The 26,745-nt window shown below is 55.0% G+C and overlaps 1 protein-coding gene across 1 annotated transcript in view; it reads right to left on the bottom strand.

Annotated features, from left to right (window-relative positions):
* Positions 1 to 4,237: 4,237 nt before the first annotated feature.
* Positions 4,238 to 26,745, bottom strand: part of MARCO (macrophage receptor with collagenous structure) — a 35,352-nt gene continuing 12,844 nt past the window's right edge. The window contains exons 4-16 of the mRNA XM_036320594.1: positions 25,697 to 25,732; positions 21,473 to 21,517; positions 20,290 to 20,334; positions 19,899 to 19,997; positions 16,639 to 16,737; positions 16,493 to 16,528; positions 15,986 to 16,084; positions 15,833 to 15,895; positions 8,513 to 8,557; positions 7,574 to 7,672; positions 7,016 to 7,060; positions 6,298 to 6,474; positions 4,238 to 4,526 (exon numbers count right to left, since the gene is read on the bottom strand). Of these exons, the coding sequence (XP_036176487.1) occupies positions 4,396 to 4,526; positions 6,298 to 6,474; positions 7,016 to 7,060; positions 7,574 to 7,672; positions 8,513 to 8,557; positions 15,833 to 15,895; positions 15,986 to 16,084; positions 16,493 to 16,528; positions 16,639 to 16,737; positions 19,899 to 19,997; positions 20,290 to 20,334; positions 21,473 to 21,517; positions 25,697 to 25,732 (1,019 nt within the window). The 3' untranslated portion in view covers positions 4,238 to 4,395. The remainder of the gene's footprint in view (positions 4,527 to 6,297; positions 6,475 to 7,015; positions 7,061 to 7,573; positions 7,673 to 8,512; positions 8,558 to 15,832; positions 15,896 to 15,985; positions 16,085 to 16,492; positions 16,529 to 16,638; positions 16,738 to 19,898; positions 19,998 to 20,289; positions 20,335 to 21,472; positions 21,518 to 25,696; positions 25,733 to 26,745) is intronic.

Raw genomic sequence — 26,745 nt, 5'->3', positions numbered from 1 at the left:
TTGTTTTAAATTGCCAATCTGACATGCAAACAAATGATCTAGGTTTTTTGCAATTCTGTTGTTATAAGTGAGGAAGAACATCTTTAAACATATTTATTGGCCCATGGTTTCTCTTCTGTGAACTGGTGGTTTATATTCCTGGCACTTGACCTTATTCACCTCTGATTACCCTGCCACGGAGGGGAACTGAAAGGGTTTGAATGAACGCACTCCTTGAGTTCTGATCCCCTCCTCGGCCCCACAGACTTAAAACAACCCTGTTTGTGTACTGTTTTAATAATGCAGATTCCTATGTTGCAACAAGACGTGTTTTCTGAATGCTTCCTGAGTCCATCAGGGTGCAAACGGAAAAGTATTCAGAACTAGAAGACCTGGAGATGAGTTATAATGACCCAAGGAAACTCGTTTTGTTTCTCCCACCCTCGGTTTCTCAGCTGTAAAATGGAGATAATAATGGAGCCTTTCTGTCAATGTTGCTGTGAAGAATAAATGAGATGATGGACGACCAGCACAAAATTATCATGCATGCAGCATGGGCATCCCGCACAGTAGGCCCTCCAAACAGATCTGCGGTGATGTTTCCTTCCTTACATGGAAGAGCTACAGGGTGGAGAGAAAGGGGAGATTTCTCTGAGGGAGAGGAGCAGTTTGGGAGTGGTGGATAGAAAAGGGAAGATATTCTGGGTTTGCGGACGAGGCTTAGGCCAAGGCTTGGAGTCAGAGCTGCTCTAATGAATGCGACTGCTCTCCAGTCCTCAGTGGGAGCCAAGAGCACACAGCTATCCACATAAAGAACATTTTATTTTTATCCTCATTGTTATTTCCGCTGTACAAACGGGGAAGCAGAAACTAGAGAGGTTATGTGACTTCCCTAAAGCCACAGACTTGGTCACCACCCTCTTTTCAACAAACCATCTCTCGCAGCCATGGGGTACTTCTGAGTCTCTGGATTCCAGAGGGAACTGAAGTTCAGCCACAGAAGGGGGAAGCTGCCTGCCTCCTTGTACACCTTCAGGGGCCACCTCCACTTCCGGTCAAGGCCATGCACTTCCTTGCACTCTGGGGGCAGCCCTCCTCCCCCCTCCCCTCCCCCCTTCCCTTTCCCCTCCTGCCCCTCCCCCTCCTGGCAGGGACTGAGCAGGGTTGCAGGAGGGCCTGGCTATTCCTCTCTGCTCCCGAACACCCTGCAGAGTTGGCTGAGACTGGGTCATGTTTGCATGCTGCTCTGAGGCTGTCCTGCCCACTCCTGTTCCTCCACATTTGCAAAGACGTCTCCCCCAATAAACCTCTCCTGCTCCCCACTCCCTGTGTTCCAGCCTCTGGAGGACCCACAGACTCACCATCCTCATCATCCCACCCCAGTCCTAGTCCCGATGGGAGAGCCCTGAGACTTGTCTACTCGGTGCAGAGGGCTTAAGGGGCAGTGCTGGGATGAGGGGTGGACTGTGAAGGATCTTGAAGGATCATAATAACTAACACTGAGTCTTTACTATGTGCCAGGCACCATTTCAAATGCTCCCTCTTGCTTCTCATTTTAATTACTCCTCACAAGAACTCTGAGAGGAGAGAACTGTTATTTTTATGTTAAGACTGGAAAACTGGACAGGCCCAGAGAGGTTCAATAACTTGGTTGTCCAGGTAAAGACCTGTTAACATGATAGCACCGGGATCCTAGCCCAGAACCTTCATTCTCATATGTGTCTCTACAGCTGGATGCGGGCAAACTCTCTGGGCAGGGGTGGGGGCGGGCGGGGGCTTGTGCACAGAGGGTCCTTTAGGGGCCATCCCTGTCCTGCCCAGCCAGTTTATTCGGTGGTAGTATCTGTCCCACAGGCCTCAGCCAGGTCCTACTGTCCCAGGAGGGGAAAGGAGAAAGGAGAATTCAGTCAAGTAGACATCACAGCCGAGTGTCACGCAGAGGTCAGGAGGCCATGCCCTGCAGTTAGAGGCACTGCTCTCTAGCAGCTGGGGATGCTGTCGTGCTAATTTCACCCAGTTCCTTCCTCTTCAGCCCACATCAGCCTTCAGGCGGCCGGCCCCAGAGCCAGCGTGCCCACATTGCTGCCAGGCGCTGCGGCCCCTGTGTGTGCAAGGGGAGCTTCCTCAGCTTCGCTCGGCCTGGGAGCTGCTCAGAGGAACTGCCTGACAGAGGGGCAGGTGGCAGCAACTCTCCTTTATCTCTTAATCTTACTTGTATCAAACAGACCTGGGTTCGAATCCCCCTCTGCTCTTACCAGCTGGTGTCATCAGGTTAACCCTATCCGGTGGTTATTACTATATGACAGACCATCCCAAAGCCTAGTGGCTTTAAGCCACAACCATGTGCGATTGCTCATGAATTGATGGATTGGTTGGCCAGTGGTCCTTCTGATACGGGCCTGGCTTGAGCAGTCTCAGCTGATGGAGCATGGCCTCTGGGGGCACACCTCCCCTGCTCCACATGCCCACGCATCCTCTGGAGGCGGACCTGGGCTTGTTGCTATAATGCGGCAGGAATTCCTAGAGAGAGAGTGAAGGAGCAACAGACCTGGCTCCTGATGAGAAGAGCTGCAAAGTCACAGGGTAACTGGACAGAGGGTGTGAATCGAAGCCAACAGACCACACTGCTTAACCTCTCTGTGCTGCAGTTTGCTAATTTAAAGAAGCGATTCACTTGTATCACGTGAAGCTCTGTGTTCTTGGGGGGATGGTCAGTCTGGCCCACAAGAGTGGGCACAGGAGAGGTGCAGGGAACAAAGGTGACTACACTCCCAGGTCCTAGAGAGACAGGGTCTGCAGGCCAAGAAGAAGCATACAAAGGAAGTGACCAGGGAGCAGGCTCAGCCTCGCAGGCAGGGAGCTGAGCGAGCGAGGATTCAAGGGCAAGGGCCTTGCTCAGGGGTCAGCTGGAGCAACAAGCAAAGGACGTGGAGTCGGAGAAGCTGCATGGACACAGAGCCAGCTGGAATAGAGAGGATGAAACATTAAGGTTGCTGGGGGACTGTGTAAGATCACAGGGTCACTTCCTTGTAAGCCACAGTCACGCATCTGGCCCACTGCCTAAGGGACTGGGAGCCATTGAAGGCTTCAGGCAGGGACTGGCATGGTTAGCTTTGCCATTTCTGAAGGTCTCTCAGGCTGCTGTGTGGGGAAGAATGGGTGGTTGTTGGAGCGTGCGAGAGGGGAGAGTCTAGTTAGGAGATGCTGCAAGTATCTCCAAGACCACTGCGATGGCAAAGCGGGGAGAAGTGGGTGGGCTGGAGAGGTATTTGGGAGGTAGAGTTAGGGAAACTTGGTGCCTGGTGGATGAGGGGGTAACAGAGGGCAGGCATGGCTTTTGACAGTGTTTGTCCTGGGCTCTGGATAGTGGGAGCCACTGGCTGAGATGGGAACAGAGGAGGGGCAGATGATGAGTCAGCATCCAAATTCCTGGCCTGCAAGGTCCCGTGTAGAGGCAGTTGCTAGACAGATATAGATGACTGAAGCTCAGGAGACAGATCTGCACCTCATCAGCAGCTCAGAGATAAAAACCAATGCCCTGGAAGGGAAGTGTTGGGCAGGGCTGAGCCACAGCCCTGCCATGTGGCACGGACAGTCCATGCCATGCAAGGATTTTGACTGTTCTGTGCTTATAAACTGCTTTTGTCCCTCGAAAATTGTGTGTGTGTGTGTGTGTGTGTGTGTGTGTGTGTGAGAGAGAGAGAGAGAGAGAGAGAGAGAGAGAGAGAGAGAGAGAGAGAATGTGATTGCACTCAGAGAGAGTATATATATATATCCCAGAGGAAGAATGAAAAGGGAGTCAGGAGCCAAATTTCTCATAGAGGGTGAATTGCTCTACCTTCTTGGTTTAATTCAGTTGTTCATTGAGCAAATATTTACTGAGCCCCTAGGGGATGGCTACAGCAGACAAAATCCCTGCATTGCTGGAGCTCACATCCTAATGAGAGATGATTTTCATGCTTAAAGGTACAGTTCCTATTGATCATGCAGCATGGTGCCAATTACATGCCAACCTCTTCATTTGCTGGAGAATAGTTCCAGTGCTGGAGGGAGAACCCACTCGCTAGGAGAGATACCACATCTGAGTGACTGAAGGGATGGCCACGACTAACTGTGACTGCATCGCGCTTAGATCCCCTGGCGCCCCACTCTCCCCTGGCTGTACGCTGAAACTCCCAGGCCCCTGTGCGCAGGGGCACGTGAGAACTCGACGCAGTGCTGTGTGCACCGAGTGGCACGTCAAGAAGGGGTGGGAGGTACACACCAGTGATTTCAGCCAAGGCCAACGAAGTGCCAGGTAGCACTTTGCGTTTTATTGATGACCCCGCTCTCAGGGAGCCTCAGAGAGTGCCGCCCTTCCCGGGTGTGTGTCTATGCCCGCAGCCACCATGGCACAGAGCAGCCGCGGCCTGCAGGTCAGCTGCACTCCACCCCGGCGTCCTCGTTGTGGTTGCAGTTGTGAGAGCCCCAGTTACTCTTGTTGCAGTTCCACAGGCTCGCCTCTGTCCCGCGACAGGCAACGTCGTCCAGCCAGATGGACCCAGAGCCTAGGCAGAGACAAGGAGGGAGAGCAGCGTGGGATGAGGCGCGAAGCCAAGTGGCCCGCTGGTGGCTGGGGGTCCCAGTTTGGGTAGACTGCAGTTTCTCGCACACCCACTCAGGCCCAAAGTGCTGACGCTGGACTAGCCTCCCCCCCCCCCTCTCTCTCTCTCTCTCTCTCTCTCTCTCTCTCACTATTCCTTAAATATGCCATTTTTTAAAATTTTATCTATTAACTTGCTTGTTTGTTTAAATATGTTATTGAAAGTAACTGACCTCTCCCATCCTGCCCCGCCCCCCACCATGGGCTCTTCTCTTCTAAAGACTCTGCCTCTGTTCTGTTTGATAGCCTTTTTGACAAAAGTCTCATCCAAGTATTTAATCCTAATCCATGAACTATTTGAAATCTCCTCCTGGGGCTCCCAGCATTCCTCTCTTCCCACGAACTTGCTACAGCGCATCCATGTTCCTGCCCAGCCTTCACCTTCCTCAAACCCCTTTCTCTGACACAGCTGATTTCAGACCCAGAGCTCAGAGGAAACCAGTTGGATGTTTGATTGCAGACATTTACACCACAGTGTGGCAATCTATACGAGGGAAATGGCTTACAAACCAACTGGACTCAGAATAAAACACAGTCATGCACTTTGGGTTGGGGTAAGGGCAGAGAGCATTGGGGGCGGGAGCAGGAGAAAGGGGCCTCGAGCCCCTGCCAGCTCAGCCCTTACGGCTGAAGAAACGGTGTCAGCCTCAGTTTTACTCCTTCATTGAAAGTTTGAACTGTTTGCTGAAAGACACAGGCTGAGTCTCTAACACCCCAAGCTGATTTTAGGAAGTCCCTGCTCTGATTTGCTCTTTTGCTTCTTCCCACCTTCTCCTTAAACGTGATCATGGTGTGGGCAGTCCAGACCTCTCGCCTCCAGGGAGCTGGAAGGGAGGCCTGGGCCCGTCCTCCCTGGCATGCTTTCCGCTTCTGAAGCCCCAGCATCTCAAAGGCCGTCCACAGACACTGCAGCCTTGCGTGTTCCTGCTCAAGGGCGGACAGACATTGACCCAACCCTTTGCTGTCACTCTCAGAGAAGAAAGGTCATAGGTCTGCCAGGGGAGGAAGGTCACAGGTCTGCCAGGGGAAGGAAAGTCACAGTTCTTGAGGGGAAGAAAGGTCACAGGTCTGCCAGGGGAAGAAGGTCACAGGTCTGCCAGGGGAAGAAGGTCACAGGTCTGCCAGGGGAAGGAAGGTCACAGGTCTGCCAGGGGAAGGAAGGTCACAGGTCTGCCAGGGGAAGGAAGGTCACAGGTCTGCCAGGGGAAGGAAGGTCACAGGTCTGCCAGGGGAAGGAAGGTCACAGGTCTGCCAGGGGAAGGAAGGTCACAGGTCTGCCAGGGGAAGGAAGGTCACAGGTCTGCCAGGGGAAGGAAGGTCACAGGTCTGCCAGGGGAAGGAAGGTCACAGGTCTGCCAGGGGAAGAAGGTCACAGGTCTGCCAGGGGAAGGAAGGTCACAGGTCTGCCAGGGGAAGGAAGGTCACAGGTCTGCCAGGGGAAGGAAGGTCACAGGTCTGCCAGGGGAAGGAAGGTCATAGGTCTGCCAGGGGAAGAAGGTCACAGGTCTGCCAGGCCACAAGGATGGAAGCCCAGGGCCCTGAGCTGTAGACCTTTTCAGTTGCTTGAACCAATCTTTTTCTTTTAACCCAAATCACATGGAGTCATTTGCAACCAAAGGGAGAGAAAGCCCATGCCGGCTCCTCCAGGCAAGAGGCAGTGGTGGAGGACCACTTACCAGGTACCATACTGAAAAGGGCCGTCCCCACAGAGTAACCCAGCATGCGGCAAAAGACGGTGGCATCCGAATTGTCCCAGCCATCATCGCAAATTGTCCCCCAGACGCCGTTATAGAAAACTTCAGCCCGGCCTCGTTTCAAAGAGCCGACGATCCTGACAGCTGCCAGGGATTCACCTGAGTGAGAAACGCACGTGTGAGAGGTGAGGACGGCCCCTGGGGCTTTGTGTGGGTGTAGGCTCTCCAATGAAGGACGGTCTCTAGTTAGAGGGAAAGGCCCTGCTTGGCCAGGAAGACCCCCAATGGCACCAACATGGCCTGGCTAGCAGCCTCCATGCCCTGGGCCCGCAGCCAGAAGGCCACAGGGTCAGGTCCTCTGTGGCTGGTCTGGCAAATCCAGGCGACCCCATCTGGCCTGTGTTGTGGGGAGCAAAAAAGAAAAGTAGAGAAAAAAAGGAAGACAGAAAAGAAGAGAGGGAGAGAGAAAAGACAGGAGGGGAGATGGAAGGAGAGGAAGAGAGGGAGGAGGCAGGGCGGGAGGGGGAGCTGCTGCGCTGTGGCTGTGCCATGAGCAGGCCATTGAAGGGAAAGCCCATTAACCTGCCCCAGAATGAGGCATCTCTCTGAGAACCAAGGCCTCTCCCCCCAACACACATAAATGTTCAAGTACAGGACTGACTCTGAAGCACAAATGAAAGAGAATAAAAACAGCAATTACCTTTCTGACCTTTTTCTCCCTTTATTCCTTGCAGCCCAGAAGATCCTGTTACGAGGAGAAAAACGACATGATTTGAAGGAAACAGGCCAGGACTCCCTCACCCTCCTCTGCCAGCAGTGGAGGGCGGGGGGGGGGGGGGGGGGGGGGAGAACGTGTGGAGGAGGTCAGGTTCTTGTCCCAGCTCTGCCCGTGACCTGGCATTAAACGGACAAAAGGTTCCACGGGCTCCAACAGTTAAGCATGAAGAAACGGACCTAAGCCACAGCAGGAGGGATTTAGGCTAGATTAGTGAGGGACTCTTGACGGGTAAGAGACAGCGAGGGGACGCACCTCCTTCGCGGGAAGCTGCGGTCAGGCCAGGCTGTGCAGGTGGCCGGGCACGGCTGGGCGTGGAGGGGGTGCACGTTCGCGAGCCTGCAAGCTCAGTGCTGAGGCCAACCCCAGCTCAGAACTCACCCTCTGAACCCACCGACCTTGACCTTCTGCTTTTGAAAACTCCACGCCCCTACATCAGGGCCTCTCCTTTGAAAACACAAAGAAGAAACAGGGCCTCCTCACCTTTCATTCCTGGGTCTCCCTTTTGGCCACTTGGTCCAGTTGCACCCTTGGGGCCCACCAGGCCTGGGCTTCCCCTTTCTCCCTTCATGCCTGCGGGGCCTGGAGGAGAAAGACCATCTGTCAGAGGCGCTGCCCTGCTTTACAAGGGGCCCCGAGCCTTGGTGCCTAATGAGCGAGTGGCCCTTAACCAGCAGGTTGCCCCTCTGAACGGACTGTTGGGAAATTCAGGGGTGTCTTTGGTCCAGTTGGGGGGAGGGGTGCTGCTCTAATCTCCCGGCCCCCATGTAAATGCTGGTTGAGAGATGGCTGAGGGAGTCCAGAGTGGTTGGTCCTCAGTGGACTACATCATCGTGTGGAAGTTCTAGCCATTCCGGGAGAAGGTGCTAGAAGGCTGCTAGGCCTCGTTTTCTCCTTAGGAAGTTAAAATAGGAATAGAGTGTCCAGTTTTGGAGGAAGGAAGACTGCCCAAGCGCTGTGTCTGAGAAGCCCTGCTGAGGCGCTCCCTGGGGTCGGGCACTGAGAAGACGGAGATGCTGAACCGAGTGCCGAGCACAACAACCAACTCCCAGCAAGGGCTTGGGAGCGAGGAGGGTGTGAGAGTCCAGTGAGAAGAATGGGGCGGGGGGTGCTGGAGGCGCCATGGTGGCTGCACAGCCTAAGTCACTACCTGACCCCCCGCTCTCCTGGCACCTTTCACCCTTCACCACCCTCCTCCACCATCTCACTACCCCCTCACTTCACTGAGTTCCTGTCATTGCCCAGGTTTCCCAGGGAGAACATCTGAGGCTTGTGTAACAGAGCCCTGCAGTCTTCACCTCAAATGGTCTCGGCCCCGGTCACCCTGGGGGAAGGTCACAGCGGTGCATTCAAAGTCAGCAAGCGGGCCTCACCCTTTCCAGTCATCATTGCGAGGAAATTAAAATAGAGTCGGCCCTTTACCTGGAATTCCTGATTCTCCTTTTGTTCCTTTCTGTCCTTGAAATCCTAAGATCAAAATACAAAGAAGGGGAGAAGATAATAAAACTTGGATATGAGACACTTTTAATCTTAGACAACCTCTACCTTTGTCTGATTAATGCAGATGGAGAGACACGCTGGTTCTTCAGGATTGTTTAAAGCCTGTTCCGCAGAGCACAAGGAGACGGACCCACATAAATGGGACCATGCGTTGGGCTGAGGTAGAAATGTTCTGGGTAGACGTCTGAGTTGGACAGACCCTGAACTTACTGGCTGGCCTTCCTTGCCGGTGGTAGCCTGACTTGGTGTCTAAATCTAGGTCCATTCCTTCCTGTTGCATTTATTGGAAAAGAATTGAGAGATATTTTGAAAATAAAATTATCGTTATTTCCAAAAGACTGGAGGGTACTCAGAGTCGGAGCTCTGCGGGCCCTCACCCACGTAGAGGTTCAATAGTTCGGTTGGTTTACTTCAATGTGACCCCCAGTGTGGCTAAAGGTTTGTGCAGCTAAAGGGTCTCATGTCCAGAAAATGGAAAAATAATCACTGCAATTACTGATGACGATCCTATTTGCAGTTCAAGTGAGAAAAGTCCTCCCACCCTCCCTCCCTCCCACTCATCTGCTCATTCACTAACTTCCATGGAAGGTCCACTGTTCCCAGCACCAGGTTGGGTCACTGTGGGATAATAATTTATTGGTTTGCCACATCATGGCCTCTTGATTATAAAGGCCAATATTAGTGTTATTTCAAAGAAACAGTTACACAACTGTGTAACTCCAAATCAGTCACACAAACTTGGGAAAATGAAACTTTATATTGACGTGAAGTAACAGTTACTAGAGGATAACATAGGAGTGCAGACAGCGGCTGTGCTCATCGCCATGCCCTTGACCGTGTCCCTCCCATGGCGCAAGCCCAGCCTCAACCAAAGGCCTGCCCTTTGATGTCCAACAGGAACCACAGTTCCCCTCATTGCCAATTGCCTGGGGGAAATTCCTACGTGGGGAAGTTCCTGCCTCCCAGTGCCTGACTTTCTTGAGCACCTACTGTGTGCTGGTCAATGGAGGGCAAGCTGGAGGCCTGGCCGGTCTGTTGGGACACCTTGGAATAACAGGCCAAGGACATCCTGGCTCCTGGTAGCCTTTCAGATGCTTTGCCTGAGGCCAGGCGCTGCCTAGGGAGGAGGATCAGCGGGCCAAGGAGCCAGGAGCTGCCTCTACATGCCTGGCACCAAGAGAAGCAGGATGCACTGGAAGGCCCCAAGAGGACAGCTGCTCCAGCCCCTCATTGGCGTGGAGACAGGACTGAGGCTCAGAGCTGCTTCTAGGAGTGTGTGTGTGTGTGTGGGGGGGGGGGGGACCTTAGAGGCCTGGCGCTGGCAGACAGGCCCCAGCTCGCCCAGGCCACTTGTTCGTTCTCTGGTCCCTCTGTCTAGAATGCCTCACCCCTTTGGTGCCCGGAGAACTCCTATCAATCCTGTAAAACCTGCAAAAATGTCAGATGTGAAACCCTCTCTGGCCTTGCCCACGGATGCCGCACTTCCTCCCCAGGCAGCAAAGAGGCCAAAGTCAGGCGCCCTGGGCTGTGTCCACCTATGACGTTGAGCAGGTGTCCCTCCCTGAGCCACCCTTCCCTCCTCTGGGCCTGCTGCCCAGCCAGCCCCCATTTGCTGTTGACCCGAGGTCACGGCAGACGGGGGCAGACATCTCCTCTCTGCTCACCTGCATCTGAATCACGTGTCAAGATTAGGGAGGTGAAGACACAGTTAGAAACACGTCTTTGCTTGTGACTAAGTGAAATAATGGTCCATTTGTAGACCCTTGGCCCTCTCTGTCTGCATCCTAAGGCACATCACATTGCAGACATCGCTACCTTAGGACCCTGTCCATAGAAGCAAGGCTCGGGGATGCCAGCACTGTGACCTTCATGTATCGCCCCTTCATCCCTCAAAGAAGTGCCCCTCTCCAGCGGCCTCTGCTGCACCGACCCACAGACACCCTGTGCAGGAGGAGCCACAGGGAGGCCCTTATGCACGAGGTCCATGGTCCCTTTGGCCTGACCCTCCCTCCTTTCTCACACCCTTCCTCCCACCCCTTCACCGCCTGGGACTCAGCCTCTGCTGCTCTGGCCAGGCACCCTGCCAGGGGCTTCACCTGCACGGCCTTGTTCCATCTCTCGGCCAGGCAGGCCACTTCCCCTTTAATGGAGAAGGAAGCCCTCGCTCCAAGATGGAGGGATTTCTCTATGGCGAAGCTGGGGTTGGGTCCCAGGGCTGGCCTCCCAGGGGGCCCTGCAGCGGCTAGGTAGTTCACTGTTCACCTGGTTCCAAGGACGTTTGCAGCTGGCCTGGGGCCACTCCTTCCTCCTGAACGTAGTCAGACTGCAGGGTGACTCGGCATCGCCTGCCCAGGGGTTGTTAAAAAGCAACGTGCTGGGCCCCACCCAGAGTGGCTGATTCCGTGGATGGGTCTGGGTGGGACCTGAGACTGCATTTCTGACAGGTACCAGGTGAGTGTTGCTGCTGGTCAGGGACCACCTTTGGAGTGGCACCTCCCCAAACACACCTCATTCGATCTTTGGGCCCAGCGCACAGTCTCCTGCGAGCTGCCTTCCTGTGTGTGAGGAGTCCCTGCCCCACCCAGGCCTGAACGCTCCCAGAACCTCTGGCCTTGATGAGTGCTGCTGGTATGTGTATAACAGGTGGTGGTTTTGTCTTCAATACTCCCCTCTTTGGGCGGAGGAACAGAACTGGGTTTGTGTGGTTTCTCTCTTGGCCTCTGGACTCTAGAGGACGTTCCAGAGTGGCTGGCATCAGCTGGCCCATCGAAGGACTAGAATTGCTTCACAACAAACCAAGGCCGCACCCAATTGGATCAGGGAGAAAAGGTTGAAAACAGGATCCAGATGTCTATAAACTACACTGGAAAGCGCATGATGCTGGGTTTTCCTCTTGACCACAGCAGACTGGTTCCTGGTCTCGCAACCATGTAAGCTGAGAGGGCCCAACATATGTATTTACTCAGGGGAATATTTCTCGCCACAGCATCGTTTAGGTAGAAAGCAAATGCCTTCCTGCTGTTTACTGTTCAGCTGGTGTCCTGCCTAAAGTCTTAGACTGTTCCTGCTCCAGGGGAACTTCGGCTATTGCAATCCCAGAGTGACGCCACTGGCCAGACCCAGATATTATTCTAGACCACTCCTCACATCTCCCAGATGGGGAGACTGAGCTGAAGTCAGGTACTCACCCACTGTCACCTCACTAATCAGTGGCAAGTCCAAGTTGAAGTGCAGGTCTCCTGACTCTGATGGAATGTGGAAATTTCTGGTACATTAGGAAACTACCTTCAATCCCATCCTGATATACAGACTAAGTACAGCCTGGAAAATTTAGGGTTAATTTCATAGCCGACAAATGGAGCTGTGTGTTGAGAAGTAAGAGGATGGGTAGCTGACCCCAAACCGGGAGGCACATAGACTCCTGCAAATGTATCTAAGAGACTTAGAGAAAAACAAGGAAAAGATTCATAAGTGACAATTTAGTAAGATGATGGTAGAATTTAATAAATTCTTGGACTAACTCAGTACGTAGAATGGGGAGAAAGTAAATTCACAATATAGGGTTTGGTTGCTATTATGGATTATTTTTTGTTGCTTATCTTTAAAATAAAACATTGTAAAATACAGATGACAAAATAGATTTCAAGTTATTTTCCACTTTGGGTTTGCCTCAAGAGGAAAATAAAAGAACAGAAAATTCAGGCTCTTGTTATATTTTGGACTTGAAGGCTGTTGAGATGCAAAATTTCTGATCAGATTCGTGTTTTGGAGCCTAAAGGTTTGGTTGCTTCTAACATTAGCCCATGAGATGGAAATAGAAAGAGAAATGCCGTGATGACTAGTTGAAGCAAGTCCTCCCCATTTCCAAACAAACTATATGGAACGTTGAGCTAAAATTCATTTAGGGGAGGTTGTTTGTTTGTCTGTTTGTTTTTGAAAAAAATATAATTATTTAAATGATTTTGCAATTGTTTAAAAGACAAAAGTTAGAAAAACTAAGTTTGGGGGTTGGATTGACCCTGCTTTGCGAATGGTAACGGGAACTCCCATTGGAGAAGCTCTGCTGGGAGGTGATGCCTGCTTACTAGCTATGCAGTTTGCCTTCCCACAGATGAAAGGGGTCCTCTCCACCATCCTTCCTCTCAGGTGGCTCCTCTTCCTCCAGAGGTGTGAGCAGAGGAAACATTTCACCAGAATGGGCTGGCGTGTGGTTAGGGACTGTGCGTGACAGCAGGGAGATTTGGTGACTAAGCCAGGATTTACCCTCCTACGGTGGGTTGGGAGGTATGGGCAATTCTGTTAATTTTGAGTCCTAGTCTCTGTGTTATTCTACACAACAAAGTCTGGAAAAGAACAGACTTGGAATCAGACTTTGAGATTGAGTCCCGGATTCAGCTCCTGGGGGAGAGCGTTTGTCCACTGTCAGTCTTTGCTTCCCTGGCTGTAGGTAGAAGGATGAGGAAACTCAGGTGTGGGGGTAAATGAAATAACACCGTGGGAATCAAGTCCCAAGCACAGTGTCTGGCCCAGAGGCATTGCTGACAAGGAACAGACCTCTTGTTTTTATTATTAATGCATGATATTGAAAGCTAGCTATTACCCAGGTCAAGCCAAGGCACTGTAATTTCTGTTTTCATCAACACAGCCAGATATCCTCTTGAGAGATTAATGATTTTATTTACAAAATGGGAAAAAATATATCAGTTTGAAAAACAGGCTTGATGGAATCAAAACTGGACAAACACCGTAGGGCCTCTTATTTGGGGAATACCGATGTCCTGACATTGAAAGTCTGCATTATCTTCCATGATGAGATCTGGCCACCACTCTCCACCCATCCTTCCTTCTCCCGCTTCAGAAAGCTAGCCTCTCCCAAAGCCCATTAACCTTTCCCTTTAGGATGATCTCTAGACCTGGCTCTGATGGGCCAGATACGGTCCTATCCGTGGAATTCCCTTCTGAGATGTCCGTGTGGACCATCAGCTACTTGTTCAAGGCAATCATTGGGATTTGTGTGGGAAATCTATGCAAGTTTACATAAGCTGTAATTACCACGTCTCAAAATGAAACTGTCATTCACCATGTTTACTTGGGCAGCTGGAATTTGCCAGGTTGGTATTTACCACTAAGTCTGATGGATGGAGGTCCCTGGAAGGGTGCCCGATGAATAGACAAGGACTTGACGATGAAGTAAAAATGGTCCCAGACTGTGATAAAGGGGGATGGGGTTGTGGGTGAATGAGAAAGAGCCAAAACAGGGCCTGAGAGCTTTAGGAGTCCTTCTAAGAGTGGAAGAGGCTGCTGCAGCTTTTGCTCTCATCCCTTTGGACTGGGATGGAGGGTAAGTGTCACTCACCAGTGTGCGCCGATGGGGACAAGGGGCACATTCGGCTGCCTGGGGAGGGAGGTGGTATGACAAAGTGTAATGGATAAAGCCCCAGCTTTGGGCCAGCCAGGCTGCCTCTCTTACTGTGAAACAGCCCTCACGAGAGTGCTTAGCCCATTGGGCTGTCCTGAGCGTGCTCATGGTAAATGTTCCAGGACGCAGGGTGCAGGGCAAGGTTCCTGCTCTCAGACAGGGGACACAGCACCCCTTTGGGTAAAATCATGTTTTAGCACAAATATCCTTGCTTAGTCTAGCAAGGCAAGGAGGGGATGGAGGTGAAGGGATGCTCTCTGTTTATAACTGAGGGAGGAAAGCCATCATCCCCATGAAGCCAAGCAGAAAACTTAGAGGGAAGACAGCTTCAGGTGCCAAAGTCAGACGCCCTAAAACCTTCAGGAAAAGGTGAGGGATAGGATCAGAAAGGGGCGCTGCACCCAGACGGAGTCTTTCTGGACGGTGAGACCTTGCAGGTGGCCTCAGGTGGCCTCGGGTAGCAGAGCCCCTCCTGTACGGACACACAGTCCATGAGAAAGAAAGCAGCTCCAAGGCTTTGAGAAGGGTGGGTGTAGGAGCTGCCTGCGCCATGGCTCCCGACAACCTCCAGTAGAAGCCCCAGATGCCAAAGGCCCAAAGTCCAAAGCTGACCAGGAGCTGGCCTCACCTATCCCTTGGACCAGAGCTCCCCGTCCCAACCCAAGACACCAACCAGGTGCCAGGGATACACCCTACAGAGCCCTCCCTCCTCCATGATCACCAGCTCCGTGGCCTCTTGCTAGGCTTCCCTTCCCCTCCTGCACATGTCTGATGGCCCCTCATCCTCCAAGACTCAGCTCATGCTCTCACATCGCCCCTGCATTGGGCTGCCGTTCACCACCCCACCAGACCCCAGCCACCGCTAGCCTGAAGCATTTAACAGGGTTAAGTCACATTTGTTTAAGGAATTAGCCAGTCAACCACTTGCTCAATGAAAACTGAGAGGTCCTGCCTCTGGTGTGGGTCCCTAGCATGGCCCTGGGATGAGGGCATCTAGGTTTGCCAACACCAGCAGGACCTGGCAGAGGAGGGGACTGCAGCAGGCTGCCCACAGACATCCTTGGCAGACATGCAGCCCTTCCTCACAGCCCCACATGCTACCGCACCTCCTGGCCTGCACCCAGCTTTCTAAATGGCATGTGACTATTTGCCATGCAAATGTCCACTTCAAAGTGTGCCTGACACAGTGCAGCAAGTCTGTACTAACCCGTATGTCTGAGGGCAGGGGCCAGGTCTTAGTTCTATGGGGACCCAGCACCCAACACGGTGGCCCTAACTTTCCAGACCATTGCCGGTGTCCAGACTTGGATAGCGACGAGGTAAAACTGGCTTAGTGGTGTATAAACTAGGCTGCGTTGCTGTGATGGTTTGTAAGCTAGACCAAGTTGGCACGATGGCTTATAACACAGACTAAATCGACATGACAGTCTATAACGCAGCTAAGGTGGCACAGTGGCTTAGAAAGTAGCCCCTGAGAGTTCAGTTGCTGTGGGCTGCCTTCCCGGCCTGAGAACCCTGGGAGAATATGCAAGAAGGGGTTTCTTGACACCCCCATGCTTGATCCCTGACCCTTGGGGCCCCACTCAGGTCAGCAGGAGAAAGTGGAAACCATGCCCACAGTTGGAAGGCAGAACAGGGGGACATTAGAGGTTTGGTTGTGGCATTCAAGGCCTTTAAGGAACCCTGGGCAGAGGAAGAACAGCCCAAAGACCTTCACGGGGCAGCGTGCAGGAGGTGCTCTGCCTCCTGCTGGTAGGCCCACAGGGAGCCAGTCCTCCGTCCCATCCACCCCCACCTGCCCGCCTACCCACACCCTCTGTCACCTGTGTCTCCCTTGCTTCCTTTCATGCCGTCAGGTCCTGGACTCCCTGGTCTCCCTGGTGGTCCTGGACAACACACGTCACGGTGAGCGTAAGAGCTGGGTAGATGGGCCTTCAGCCATCACTCCCCACGCCCACCACTGGAAGAGACCTCACCTGTTAGTCCAGTGGCGCCAGCACTGCCAGGCTGACCCTTGGCACCTGGGGATCCTGCCGCACCCGGAGGGCCTTGAGGACCCTCTGCTCCAGGTGGTCCTGAAAAGTTAAGTAGTAACTGCATGGCTGGGTGGCCGGCAGAGGGCCTGGCTGCCGTCCCCTCCACACACCTCTGTTCTCAGCAGTGACACGTGGATGTCCTAACACCCAATATGTTACCTGGAAGCCAAGAGGCAGCCCTCGCAGTGGGGGATTAGAGTCTCAGCTTGGGGACTTACTAGGAAGCTGGGCCACAAAGGTCCAGCCCCGCCCTGGTGGCAGAGGGTGAGCCCTAAAGAGGAGCATCGGTGAAGCGGCTGCTTTGCTCTCTGGGGAGGGGCCGGTTTTAGAAGCAGATGCTCTGCATTAATACCACAATGGAATCCGGTCCTGGAGGCAGGCCCTGCACTTGACTTGGCCCAGGGACAGTGGGAGCTGGCATGGTGCCCACATTCCTACAGTTCTTACCTTGATCTCCTTTGATTCCAGGAATTCCAGCCACACCTATAATTCAGAAGGACTTTTAGAAATTTTTTTTCTTGTCGCTCAGCCTTCCAAGAAAAATAAAAAAGTAACATGTAGAAGCCAGTGGACCTGGCCATGCAGCCTCTTACCTGGAGGGCCTGGCTTCCCAGCATCCCCTTTACTGCCCTGGGCTCCAGGGGGCCCCATGACCCCCATGTCTCCTTTCACGCCCATGCTCCCCTTGCTTCCTGAAAAACCAAAGAGTCAGAGTCAGGCCTGGGAGGAGGGCGAGCCTGGGCACCAGGTCCCACTGACACCAGGTCCCACTTATCTTGTCCCCCTCAAAGACATGGCAGGCGCCCCAGAGACAGCCATAAACTCATCAGAAATGGACGAGACGACCTGGCCTGGCTGATGGGCAGTGGAAGGTCTGGCTCTATGGGCCCAGGTCAGCACTCAGATCCCCTTGGGAGGGACCACAGCCCAGGCTCAACTCATGCTGCCGGGATCACATGCGGAATTGTTTTTTCAAGCCTCCCAAACTGAAATCTGAATATTCCAGAAGGCAGGCCCCAAATGCTGAGCATCAAAACTGTGAAGCATCGATGGAGAGGAAAACATTGCAGCAGCTCGTTTTCCTGCCAGCGCTTCCGCCACCGGCTTTCCTTGTGCCCAAGGTTTCAAATTTTCCACTTGTCATCAGCATTCAAGGCTTGTCCAGCCGGTCCACTCCTCGATCCCCCTTGGCTCCCTCCTCTTTCCTGCCAGTGCTTGGTGCATATCAATTGAGGGCAGCTCCTCACAGGGCAGGATCCATCAACCCCTCCCCACATGGCGAGTCGGGTTTGGGAGTGGGCTGCATGGCCCTTGCCAGTGCACCACGTGGGCCGGCTCATCAGGAACCCACGGGCTGGCGGGTGTTGCTGCTGAAGTCCCACCACCAGCAAAGACCCAGCCAAGCAACTCCCTCGGGCCCTGGGGCTGGCCTGTGGGGACGGAATCGGGTAAAAGCCCCCATACCGTTCATTATGATAGCAGAGCCAGAGCGGGCCCAGGAGGCAGAGGCTTTCTCCCTACTGAAGAGGAGGAGAGACACAGCTTGTACCAACCTATCTCGGATAAGCTCTGCGTGATGCTAGGGACAAGGCCGGAAAATCAGGTTCTTGGAGATGCTCTGGGTACTTAAAGAATGATTATTTCTCCATGGAAGATAAAACGAACGTGAAGAGCTTGGTGAGAGTTGACATCTTTACAGCAGCCTTGATGCAACCAGCGAGAAGGCAGCTCTTGGTCATTCAGAATGCTCACCGGGCGCAAGGGCCAAATGGCACTCGTTAGGAGAGACTGGAAATGATTTCCCTGGAGGAACTGGTTAGGGCCTCATGGCTGTGGGCCAGCCACGACCACCATGCTGTGACCGCAGTGGGGCTGCATGGGGTTTTTGGGCGTGGGCCTGGGCCTGCGGTGGATGACTTCCGTGTCTCCATCAGAGGGGACAAACCCAGAAGCAGAGCAGCATCGGGGAAAAGACCAGGCGCCAACTGAGCAATCACAGCTGGGCCTGGCCGCAGACCTTCCCAGTCACTGCTAAGGATGGAGTGTGTGCCCTGGAACTTCACACCGTCTGCTGGGACAAAGCTCAGTACCACCAGGGCAGGTCGCATGTGGCAGGCCAGCCCTGTCCCCGGGGTGGGGCCAGCAGTGGGTAGGAGGGCTTGTGGTCCTGGGAGATCGGGGCAGAGGAGTGGCAGGCCGGAGTCTGGTTTCCGAAGAACTGAAACTGCCGCGTTTCCCCTCGCTAACCACAGTGTTCCCAGGCGGCGCCGGGGTGTGGACACGATGCCCTCCTGTGGGGCAGTGGTGAGTGGGGTGGGAAACCGGATGCTCAGGCTCCTTGGGAAAGGCCTGGAGCACACAGGCCTGGCTGCTGCCCGCTCTCTGGGTCTGGCAGCACCACCTTGAGAACAGTTTGGGCCTCCCTTTCCTATTGCAAAGAGAACTCAGAGTGCCACCTTGGGAACCAACCCTAGAGGTCAACTGTCCACCACCCGCCTGGTGCAAGGACCCCTGCAGTCCCACCTGGGAGAATTCTGCACCTCCTTTTCCTGTCCCAGTAGCAGCTGTTCCCTAAGCCTTTGTCTGTTCAGCTCACCAGGGACAGCCCCAAGCCGTACCTGGCTCTTCCTCCCTCACCCGGCACAATTGCTTCTCCTGAAACCTTTGCCCATCGGTCCTTGTTCTGCTGGGCACCACTAGAGCGAGTCTCTGTTCTCTTCCACAAGTGCCTTCCGAAGATCTGAGGGTGGCTGGCGGCCCTGCCAAGGGCTCTCTTCCCCAGGGCAGTGTACCTCGTTTCTTATCCTGTAAGTAGCTTCAGTTTGTGGTGACAGAACCACACCTCTTCTATGTCTTATGTTCCTGCTGTAATCAATCCTCATTAAAGGCTGCTGTTGTTCTCCTCCTTGGTTAGGTGAGTAAATTGAGGCTCAGAGAGGTTAGGTCGTTTGTCCAAAGTCACACAGCTAGTGAGCCACACTGGAACTAGATCTGTCTGATCTTGGAACAGAGTCTTCCCTTCCCATCCTACAGGATCACTAACACTACTATTAATAACCCTTGTCACTTTTTTAGCGTCAACCATGTGGCAGTCTGAAAACATAACCTTTAACACTTATAACTATCCTGCAAGGTGTGTGAAATTTAATTATGATTACTTTAATGGCATGACTGTCTTTTTTTCTGAAATGAAGAAATCAGATCTCAGCAGGTGAAGCAGGTGCCTAGTCACACAGATGGACAGGCCAGAGCAGCGAGGGCAGCCAGGCCGCTAGCCCTGCAATCCTTGTTCCCCTGCTGCACTCCAGAGCCACCTGAGGGGCCACAAAAGAGGCCAAGTGACAAGGAGCACGAAGTGGCTCAGTCACGGCCAGAGCCCCAGGGCAGTGCTCCCAGCCCTGGCGCCTCGACCTCCAGGGTCCCTACGGCAGGCGGCTGGGCCGGCCTGCATTTTGAACAAGCCCCCAGGATAGTTCTTCCCCATGGCCCTTGAGAGCACTGCTCCAGAGAGAGCATCGGCCGGCACGGGGCAAGGAGGCAGCCCTTGCCCACTGCCCCCGGGCTCCCGCCTCCCCTGCGCCCACTTCAGGACCGACTTTGGCACCTCACTTTCTTTCCTGTGACTTCCTAGCTGCCTTGTCCCCAGGTGCCACCCGGTGTGACATGTTGCCCCTTCACCTTGCTCTCATGTCACATTCCTGCCCTTGGCTCATCTGGATGGCAGCTACCACATCTCCGATCCCAGGATGCTGGCAGGCAGAGCACAGCCCCGCCCTCAGTAGGCGCTGAGCAGACATGGTTGCATAGAGTGGGGCCCAGCCCCCCAGGCACCCACACACAGCAAGGCCCTTACCTGGGAGGCCAGGGTCTCCTTTGTCTCCCCTCGCACCAGTGTCCCCTTTTGGGCCAATGAGACCCCCATCGCCTTTGCTGCCCTTCTGTCCTGGGGTGCCTGCGGAGGGAACGGCCAGTGAGGAGGGCTCCCAGCATCCTCCTGGGCATGGGCTCCTGGGCGGTGGGCAGGGGGCATGCTGGGGAGAAGAGAAGGGCGTCCCACGGGGAAGTCTGGGGTGTGTTTGCTCATCTCCTGGGTAATCTCATGGTGGCCCAGCAGGACTCGGGAGAAGAGGGCAGTGAGAGGGCACCAATGCTCTGGGGCTGGGGAGGAGCCGAGGGGAGGGGGACCACGGACGGGTGCCTGGGCCCGGGCATCACTGATTCCAAGCAGAGAAAGCGCACGTTACCAGCGGCTCCCGGCTTCCCTGGAGCACCCTGCGGTCCTTGGAGGCCTGGGAGAGAGGAGGAAGCGCTCAGTCACTCTGGCCCGGGGTCTTCAGTCAGCAGGCATTCGGGCCCTGCTTGGGCCAGGCGCCCGAGGAGGCTCTTTCTCTCTCCGTCTCTGTGTCTCCTTCACATGCACACTCAGAGGCACAGGTGCATGCCTGTGTGAGCACATGTGCGTGCCTGTGTGGGCACGTGGTGTGCCGGCGCCTGCTCAGGTTCCTCACTGCACCTCAATTCCTCCCGTTGTTTGCCCACCCTCCCCCCTGAAACCCTCCCTGGAGAACCCCTGCTGCAGACCCAGAACGGGAGACTCTTTGGGATCCTATTAAATTCCTCTCTCAAGTTAGTTCCTCCAAAAAGATTTTATTTGCGAACAAATTTCCCTCCCATAACTGCTGGTGTTTCTTCCTGCCTCAGTGGCTCAGAGGCCTAGTGACTGTTGGTTTGTGAACTTGCCCTTGCAGGCAACCCTCCCTCTCAGCCCCTTCTCTAATAACGTCTTATCCTCTTTACATCCCAGCAGCCTCCGCTCCTCCAGGGATCGGGAGGTTGGAGAGTCTGAGAGGAGAGCGGACTGGGCTGCAAGGGTCATGGGCTCTGACATTTCAGTCCGCCCCCTTCCCCGGGAGGGGTGCAGCCGAGCTCCCCACATTCTCTGCCCCAACCATGCCATGATCATCTGTGAGGTGCTGGGAAGGTTTAGGCTGTAGCCTAAAAGACACAATCGTGGGCTTTTCACCATTACTGCTAATCCACCAGTGACCCTCTGAAGCACACCTATCCCCATTTTACAGACAAAGAAACTGAGGTTCAGAAAGGCAAGAGAATGTTCCCAGCACCACAGATAGTGCATGTTGCAGGCAGTTGTGTCTGGCCCTGGCGTCCCTGCTACACCACTGAGCTTGACTCCCCAGTGATGCTCAGAGGCTTGGACGCCTGAGCCCTGAGGAGGAGGCTGGAGCGTCCATGCCCTCCAGCCTCATCTAGAGCCCCCCCTACTCCCCCACAACACAGGGCGCTTCTCAGCACTCCCGGTCCACCCAGGGTGTCCCACAGCGCTGGCCTCCGGCACACGCAGGGCCTGCCGAGTGTTGGCCTGGGAGCCTGCTGTGGGTGCCGGTGCACACACGGGCCCCTCCTTACCTGCCTCTCCCTTGATTCCTGGCAGGCCTCGGGGTCCTGGGGGTCCTGGAAAGGAAAAGGCATTCAGCGTGTCACCGGGACAAGGAAGAGAAAGAGGACTATGGGCCAGGGGACAAGGGGCGGGTATCAGTGGCTCCACTGAATCCCTGGCCCCCTGGCCCCTTCTCAGCCGTGAATGCCAGGCCCTTGGCACCTGGAAGACCTGAGGAAAAGGAGCAGAGACACCAGTGAGCCAGCCGACAAGGTGGGTGTCCAGTGCCCCTCAGTGCCAGTGTTCATTGAACACACTCACTGAGCGCCCGGACCAGCCCAACGGTGCGGAAGGAAGCAGACATCACAGCGCTCCTTCCCACAAGGGGCCCGTGGCCTGGCGGGCAGGGCGCAGCTACGCAGGGGGTATCCCTCGGGCTCTGAGCCGGACACCGGGGCCCCGCAGCAGCAGGGGGACCTCGTGCCAGTCACCCGTGGTTTCGAGCCTCCCCTTCCTGGTCAGTAAATTGGTGTTGATATACCAGCTCCACAGGGCTGCCCCATGGTGGTCACATGGCGGCCACAGGGAACATGCGGCAGGTCGGGGTACGGGGCCCCCATCACTGCTGCACTTGCATGCGGCTCTCTCTCCAACGGCCGCCCTGCTACGCGGCTCCAGTCCCACCACGGCTCGTGGGCAGGACGGGCAGGGCTCCTGTCCTGCCTCAGTCCATTCTGGCTGCTGTAACAAAACATGCAGACCGGCAGATCAGAAACAACAGATCCATTTCTCAAAGTTCTGGGCTCTGAAGGGCAAGACCTGGGTGCTGGCATGGCCAGGCCCGGAGAGGCTCTGCAGGCTGCAGGCAGCTGACCTTGTGCTGTGTCCCACGTGATGGGAGGAGCTAGGGTGCTCCGTGGTCTCTTTTCCCACTCATCCAGGCTCCATTCTTGTGCCCTAAGCCCCTTCCACAGGCCCCGCCTCCTAATACCAACACCTTGGGCATTAGACTTTCAATATATGCATTTGGGGGCTGGGGGCACAGACATTCAGGCCATGGCACAGCCCCACATCCCCACAGGGAAGAATGACTTTCCGAGAGGCATGGGTGTTGCCTGAGGTGGCATATTTGGAAAGAGGCCAGCAGATTTGGGATCTCCTAATGCAACGCCTGCACCCAGGCCAGGGCGCCACGGTGGGGAACTTGGCATCTGAGGGGAACTGGTTCCAGGGCCCCCGTGGGTACTAACACCCATGGATGCTCAAGTCCCTTCTATGAAGTGGCGAAGTATCTGCATATAACCTGCACGCATCCTTCTGTGTACCTTAAATCATGTCTAGAATTCTTATAAAACCTCTGAGCCTCACTGCCCTCTTCTGTGACATGGGGATGACAGCAACAGCCACTCGGGGTTAGCGTGAGGATCAGCTAAGCACAGACAAAATGTGCCTTCACTTCACCAGGGGCCCACCCACCCCGCGTCTGCGTAGTCCCCCGCTTCCCACCCCTCCGCCCATATTTCTCCTGCTCTTGCACTGCAGGCACTCGCGTTCCTGACCTACCAAACGCCCTTCCACCGCAGGGCCTTGCGCTCCGATTCCTTCTGCCTGGGCCCTGCTTCCCTGCGCCTTCCCTCACCCTCGTCTCAGCTGAGAGGCGGCTCAGGAGCCTGGCCTGGCGCTGGGGAGGTGAGTCCCCTCCCTGCTCTTTGCACCCAGGGCACTGTCCTCCTTTCAGGGCAGGAGCCAGGGCTGCTGCCAGAACAGGTTCCAAGTTGAGCCCTGCCTGACTGGGAAGGTCCCTGCGGACAGGGCCCTGTCGTCTTCTCATGTCCAGGCTCCCACTGCAGGGCAGTGCCTGGGCCTCAGGGGCTTTCAGTAATGACTTGTTGGGAGGAAAGATAACGTCCGGGACACACAAAGGAGGGAAACTGAGGCACAGCTGGGTTCCTCACTGCCTTCCCCAGAGCCTGACTTAGGTGCAGTTGCTCCTCCCCCACCTTCCCGGGCCCTGTTTTCAGAAGCCTGGGCCAGCGTGCAGCTTCATAAGCAGGCCGCCTGGGAGGCAGGGGGTGGCAAGCCCCAACTTCGGAGCACAGCACCCCTCCCACCCCCACCCTCGTCCTCTCTGGCCAGCCTATTGGTCACCATAGGGCTTTCTAGCAGGATGCACTTTGGGGGATCCCTGCTTAGGCCATGGGGGAGGGGAGAGGCCACAGCCTCCCAGGGGCTGGGGGGAGTCAAGGGGGTGGAGGACCTGGGAAGGCAGGTGGGCGTGAGAGGGGGCCCAGACCTGCAGCTCATGCTGCTACAGTTGCTGTTTCCTGCCTCTGGTTTCTGGCTCCAAAGAGAGAGAGGGAAGAGAGAGAGAGAAAGACAGAGATAGAAGCTGTCAGAGACTGAGAGAATGGAAACATAGCAGGGGAGATCATCACCATATATATTCGGAGGGGGGGGGCAGAGGGAGCCTGTTTGCACCCTCGCACGCTGCTGTGGGGAAGGCGGGCTCCATGCCCGGGCCGGTGATGGAGCAGATTCTAAAGGGCCGCCCAAACCCACCGGGTTGAAGAAGTTTAAGCACCGATTCTGTCAGCAAAGTGACTGGGGTTTGGAACAGCCTCTCCCTAGAGCGGAGGAGCCCCATTCATCCGGCTGGGGCGTCTGAGCGTGAGCCATTGAACCCTCTCAAAGCAGCGACAATGAAGCAAATGGAACAGCAGCAGCAGCGAGTGCTTACTCAGAGCTGGGCACCGGGCTGAGCACCGTCCGGTTCATCCTGTACCTGATGCCAGCCCAGAGGCCCCATCCTTATCCCCATCTCCAGGGAGGGACGCGGAGCTCGGAGCGGGCAGCGACACGTTCAAGGCCATCCAGCTCCTGAGAGGCCCGTCCTCCAAGCCCAGGCTGCTGCCACTTGCAAGGCTGACTCAGCAGTCCCCTCGCCCCCCCACCTCCCCACCCCCCGCCCCCAGGCTTGGTCAGGGCCACACTTGAAAAATCATGAGGCCAAAGAGTTCTGCCTGACAACGTTGTGTACGTTTATTTTCAAGATGAAATTTCTACCACTCAGCCACTGGACTGTGTGTGTGTACGCTTGTGTGTGTATGTGTGTGTAACTATGTATATGTGTGTTTGTGTATGTATGCACGTGTGTGTAACTGTGTGTGTGTATGTGTGTATGTATGCCTCTGTGTGTGTGTAACTGTGCATGTGTCTCTGTGTGTATGTATGTCTCTGTGTGTATGTGTGTGTATGTGTGTATGTATGCCTGTGTGTGTGTGTGTAACTGTGCATGTGTCTCTGTGTGTATGTATGTCTCTGTGTGTATGTGTGTGTATGTATGCCTGTGTGTGTGTGTTTAACTGTGCGTGTGTGTCTGTGTGTGTGTGTGTGTTTGTGTGTGTGAGACTGTGTTTATGTGTGTATGTATGTGTGTGTTTGTGTGTGTATGTGTGTGTATGTGTGTGTAACTGTGTGTGTATGTATGTCTCTGTGTGTATGTGTGTGTAACTGTGTGTGTAACTGTGTGTGTGTCTCTGTGTGTGTGTATGTCTGTGTGTAACTGTGTGTGTGACTGTGTTTGTGTGTGTATGTATGTGTGTGTAACTGTGTGTGTTTGTGTGTGTGTATGTGTGTGTAACTGTGTGTGTGTGTGTGACTGTGTGTGCTGAGGTAGGAAGCACAGGCAGCTAAGCCCAGGCTTCGTCCTCAGAGAGCACTGTTACTGTCAGGCATTTTCCACACCACCGCCCTTGAATCTTACAGCAACCCTGCGAGGGAGCACATTTATCTCCATTATTTTCTACCCAGGATAGCAGCCAAGAGTCCAGAAAAATGAGGAACTGGCTTAAGGTCATGCAGCTAGTAGACCTAGGGCCCAGGCAGGCCAGCCTGACCCACAGGCTGCCTCCCGTCATCACGGTGGCCACAGCCGGAGGTGCACTGAGTGCTAAGGGCCAGGTGAGAGGGCCTGGAAAGAGCAGCGATGGGAGACGAAGGAGGTGACCTTTTGGAGCTGGGGTCCTGGGGGAGAGGCCCGCTGAGGGTTGCACGGGGCTGTCTTAGATGAGGCTGGATTTGGAGTGATGCTTGGCAAGGACCCATTTCCCATTGAACCAGGAGTTTGTGGAGAGGCAGTGGGAACCCAGGGAAGGTAAGTTGGGGTCAGGTGCGGAGGCCCAGAAAGGCACCGGCCACGGGGCTGGGGGAGAAGGCTGTGGGAGGGAATGGGGGTCGAGTGGAAATGAACCCACCTGGAGCGCCGCGTTCACCTTTGGTCCTGAAGAGCTCTGCGAGGGAAAGAGAGAGGGTTGCAGCCAGAGCTGTGGCACAGCCAGAGCACCCTCTGGGCACGCAGCACTGCGGGGCGGGCGCTGGGCCACAGGAGCCGAGCCCAGCATCCTTCAGGACAAGTCCTTAGGAAGAGCCGGGTGTCTTGTTGGTCTACACAGGAGAGCCTGAGATTCCTGGGAGCCCCAGAGTGTGGGACCCTGAAGAGCACCCCACGTCATCAGAAGACCATGAAGCCAAACCAGCTGGGCAAGTGCCTCAGGTTAAAGGAAGGGCCCTCATCCGATCAGAACTAGTCCTTCACCTCCCAAGGGGCAGAGGGACCCTCTTGTGTCTGAGCGCCAGAGCCTGGGCTCTGCTCCTCTGCCACTGTCCCCCCCCTCAAATACTCAGGGCTCCATCTGCCCCATTGTTCCTTCCCCTTGTGTCCCCACTGAGCTCCTTCTGTCCCACTGTCCCCTCCCCTCGTGTCTCCACTGGGCTCCATCTGCCCCACCGTCCCCTCCCCTCGCATCCCCATTGGGCTCCATCTGCCCCACTGTCCCCTCCCCTCGCATCCCCATTGGGCTCTCATCTCTGCTCACTGGAGAGGCAGCAGCCTCTCACGGTCCTGCCCTCCTGGGTCCTGGGTCCTGGGTCCTGGGTCCTGCACGTGGTCCGTGGGCACAGCCCCTGGCAGAGGCTCACCTCCTAGACCCCAGCACACCCAGACACCGGTCAGAGCAAGGCCCCGGGCTCCAGGTAACAGTGCCAGCCCTGAGGCAGCCAGCTCACACCTAGAAGCTGGATGTGCCTGGATTAGCCGTTGCCACTCTAGGACAGCCTGAGAGAAGGGGGCCAGGGGAAAGGGACCCCCTTTGGCTCCATTTCCTCCTGCCTGTAGCCCTACTTGCTAAGCTGGCCTGTCTTCCCTGCAGGCCCAGCTGTCCTTGCCCCTCCATGGTCCCCCCACCGCCTGCACTGGCCTGGTGTGCACCATGACTTCCTGCCAGCCATGGGCCAATATTCCTTG

The sequence above is a fragment of the Myotis myotis genome, unplaced genomic scaffold (genome assembly GCF_014108235.1).
Source record: "Myotis myotis isolate mMyoMyo1 unplaced genomic scaffold, mMyoMyo1.p scaffold_m19_p_8, whole genome shotgun sequence".
In the NCBI taxonomy this organism is placed as follows: Eukaryota; Metazoa; Chordata; class Mammalia; order Chiroptera; family Vespertilionidae; genus Myotis; species Myotis myotis.
Note: the sequence above shows the minus strand (reverse complement) of the source record. Positions and strands in the feature narration are given on the sequence as shown.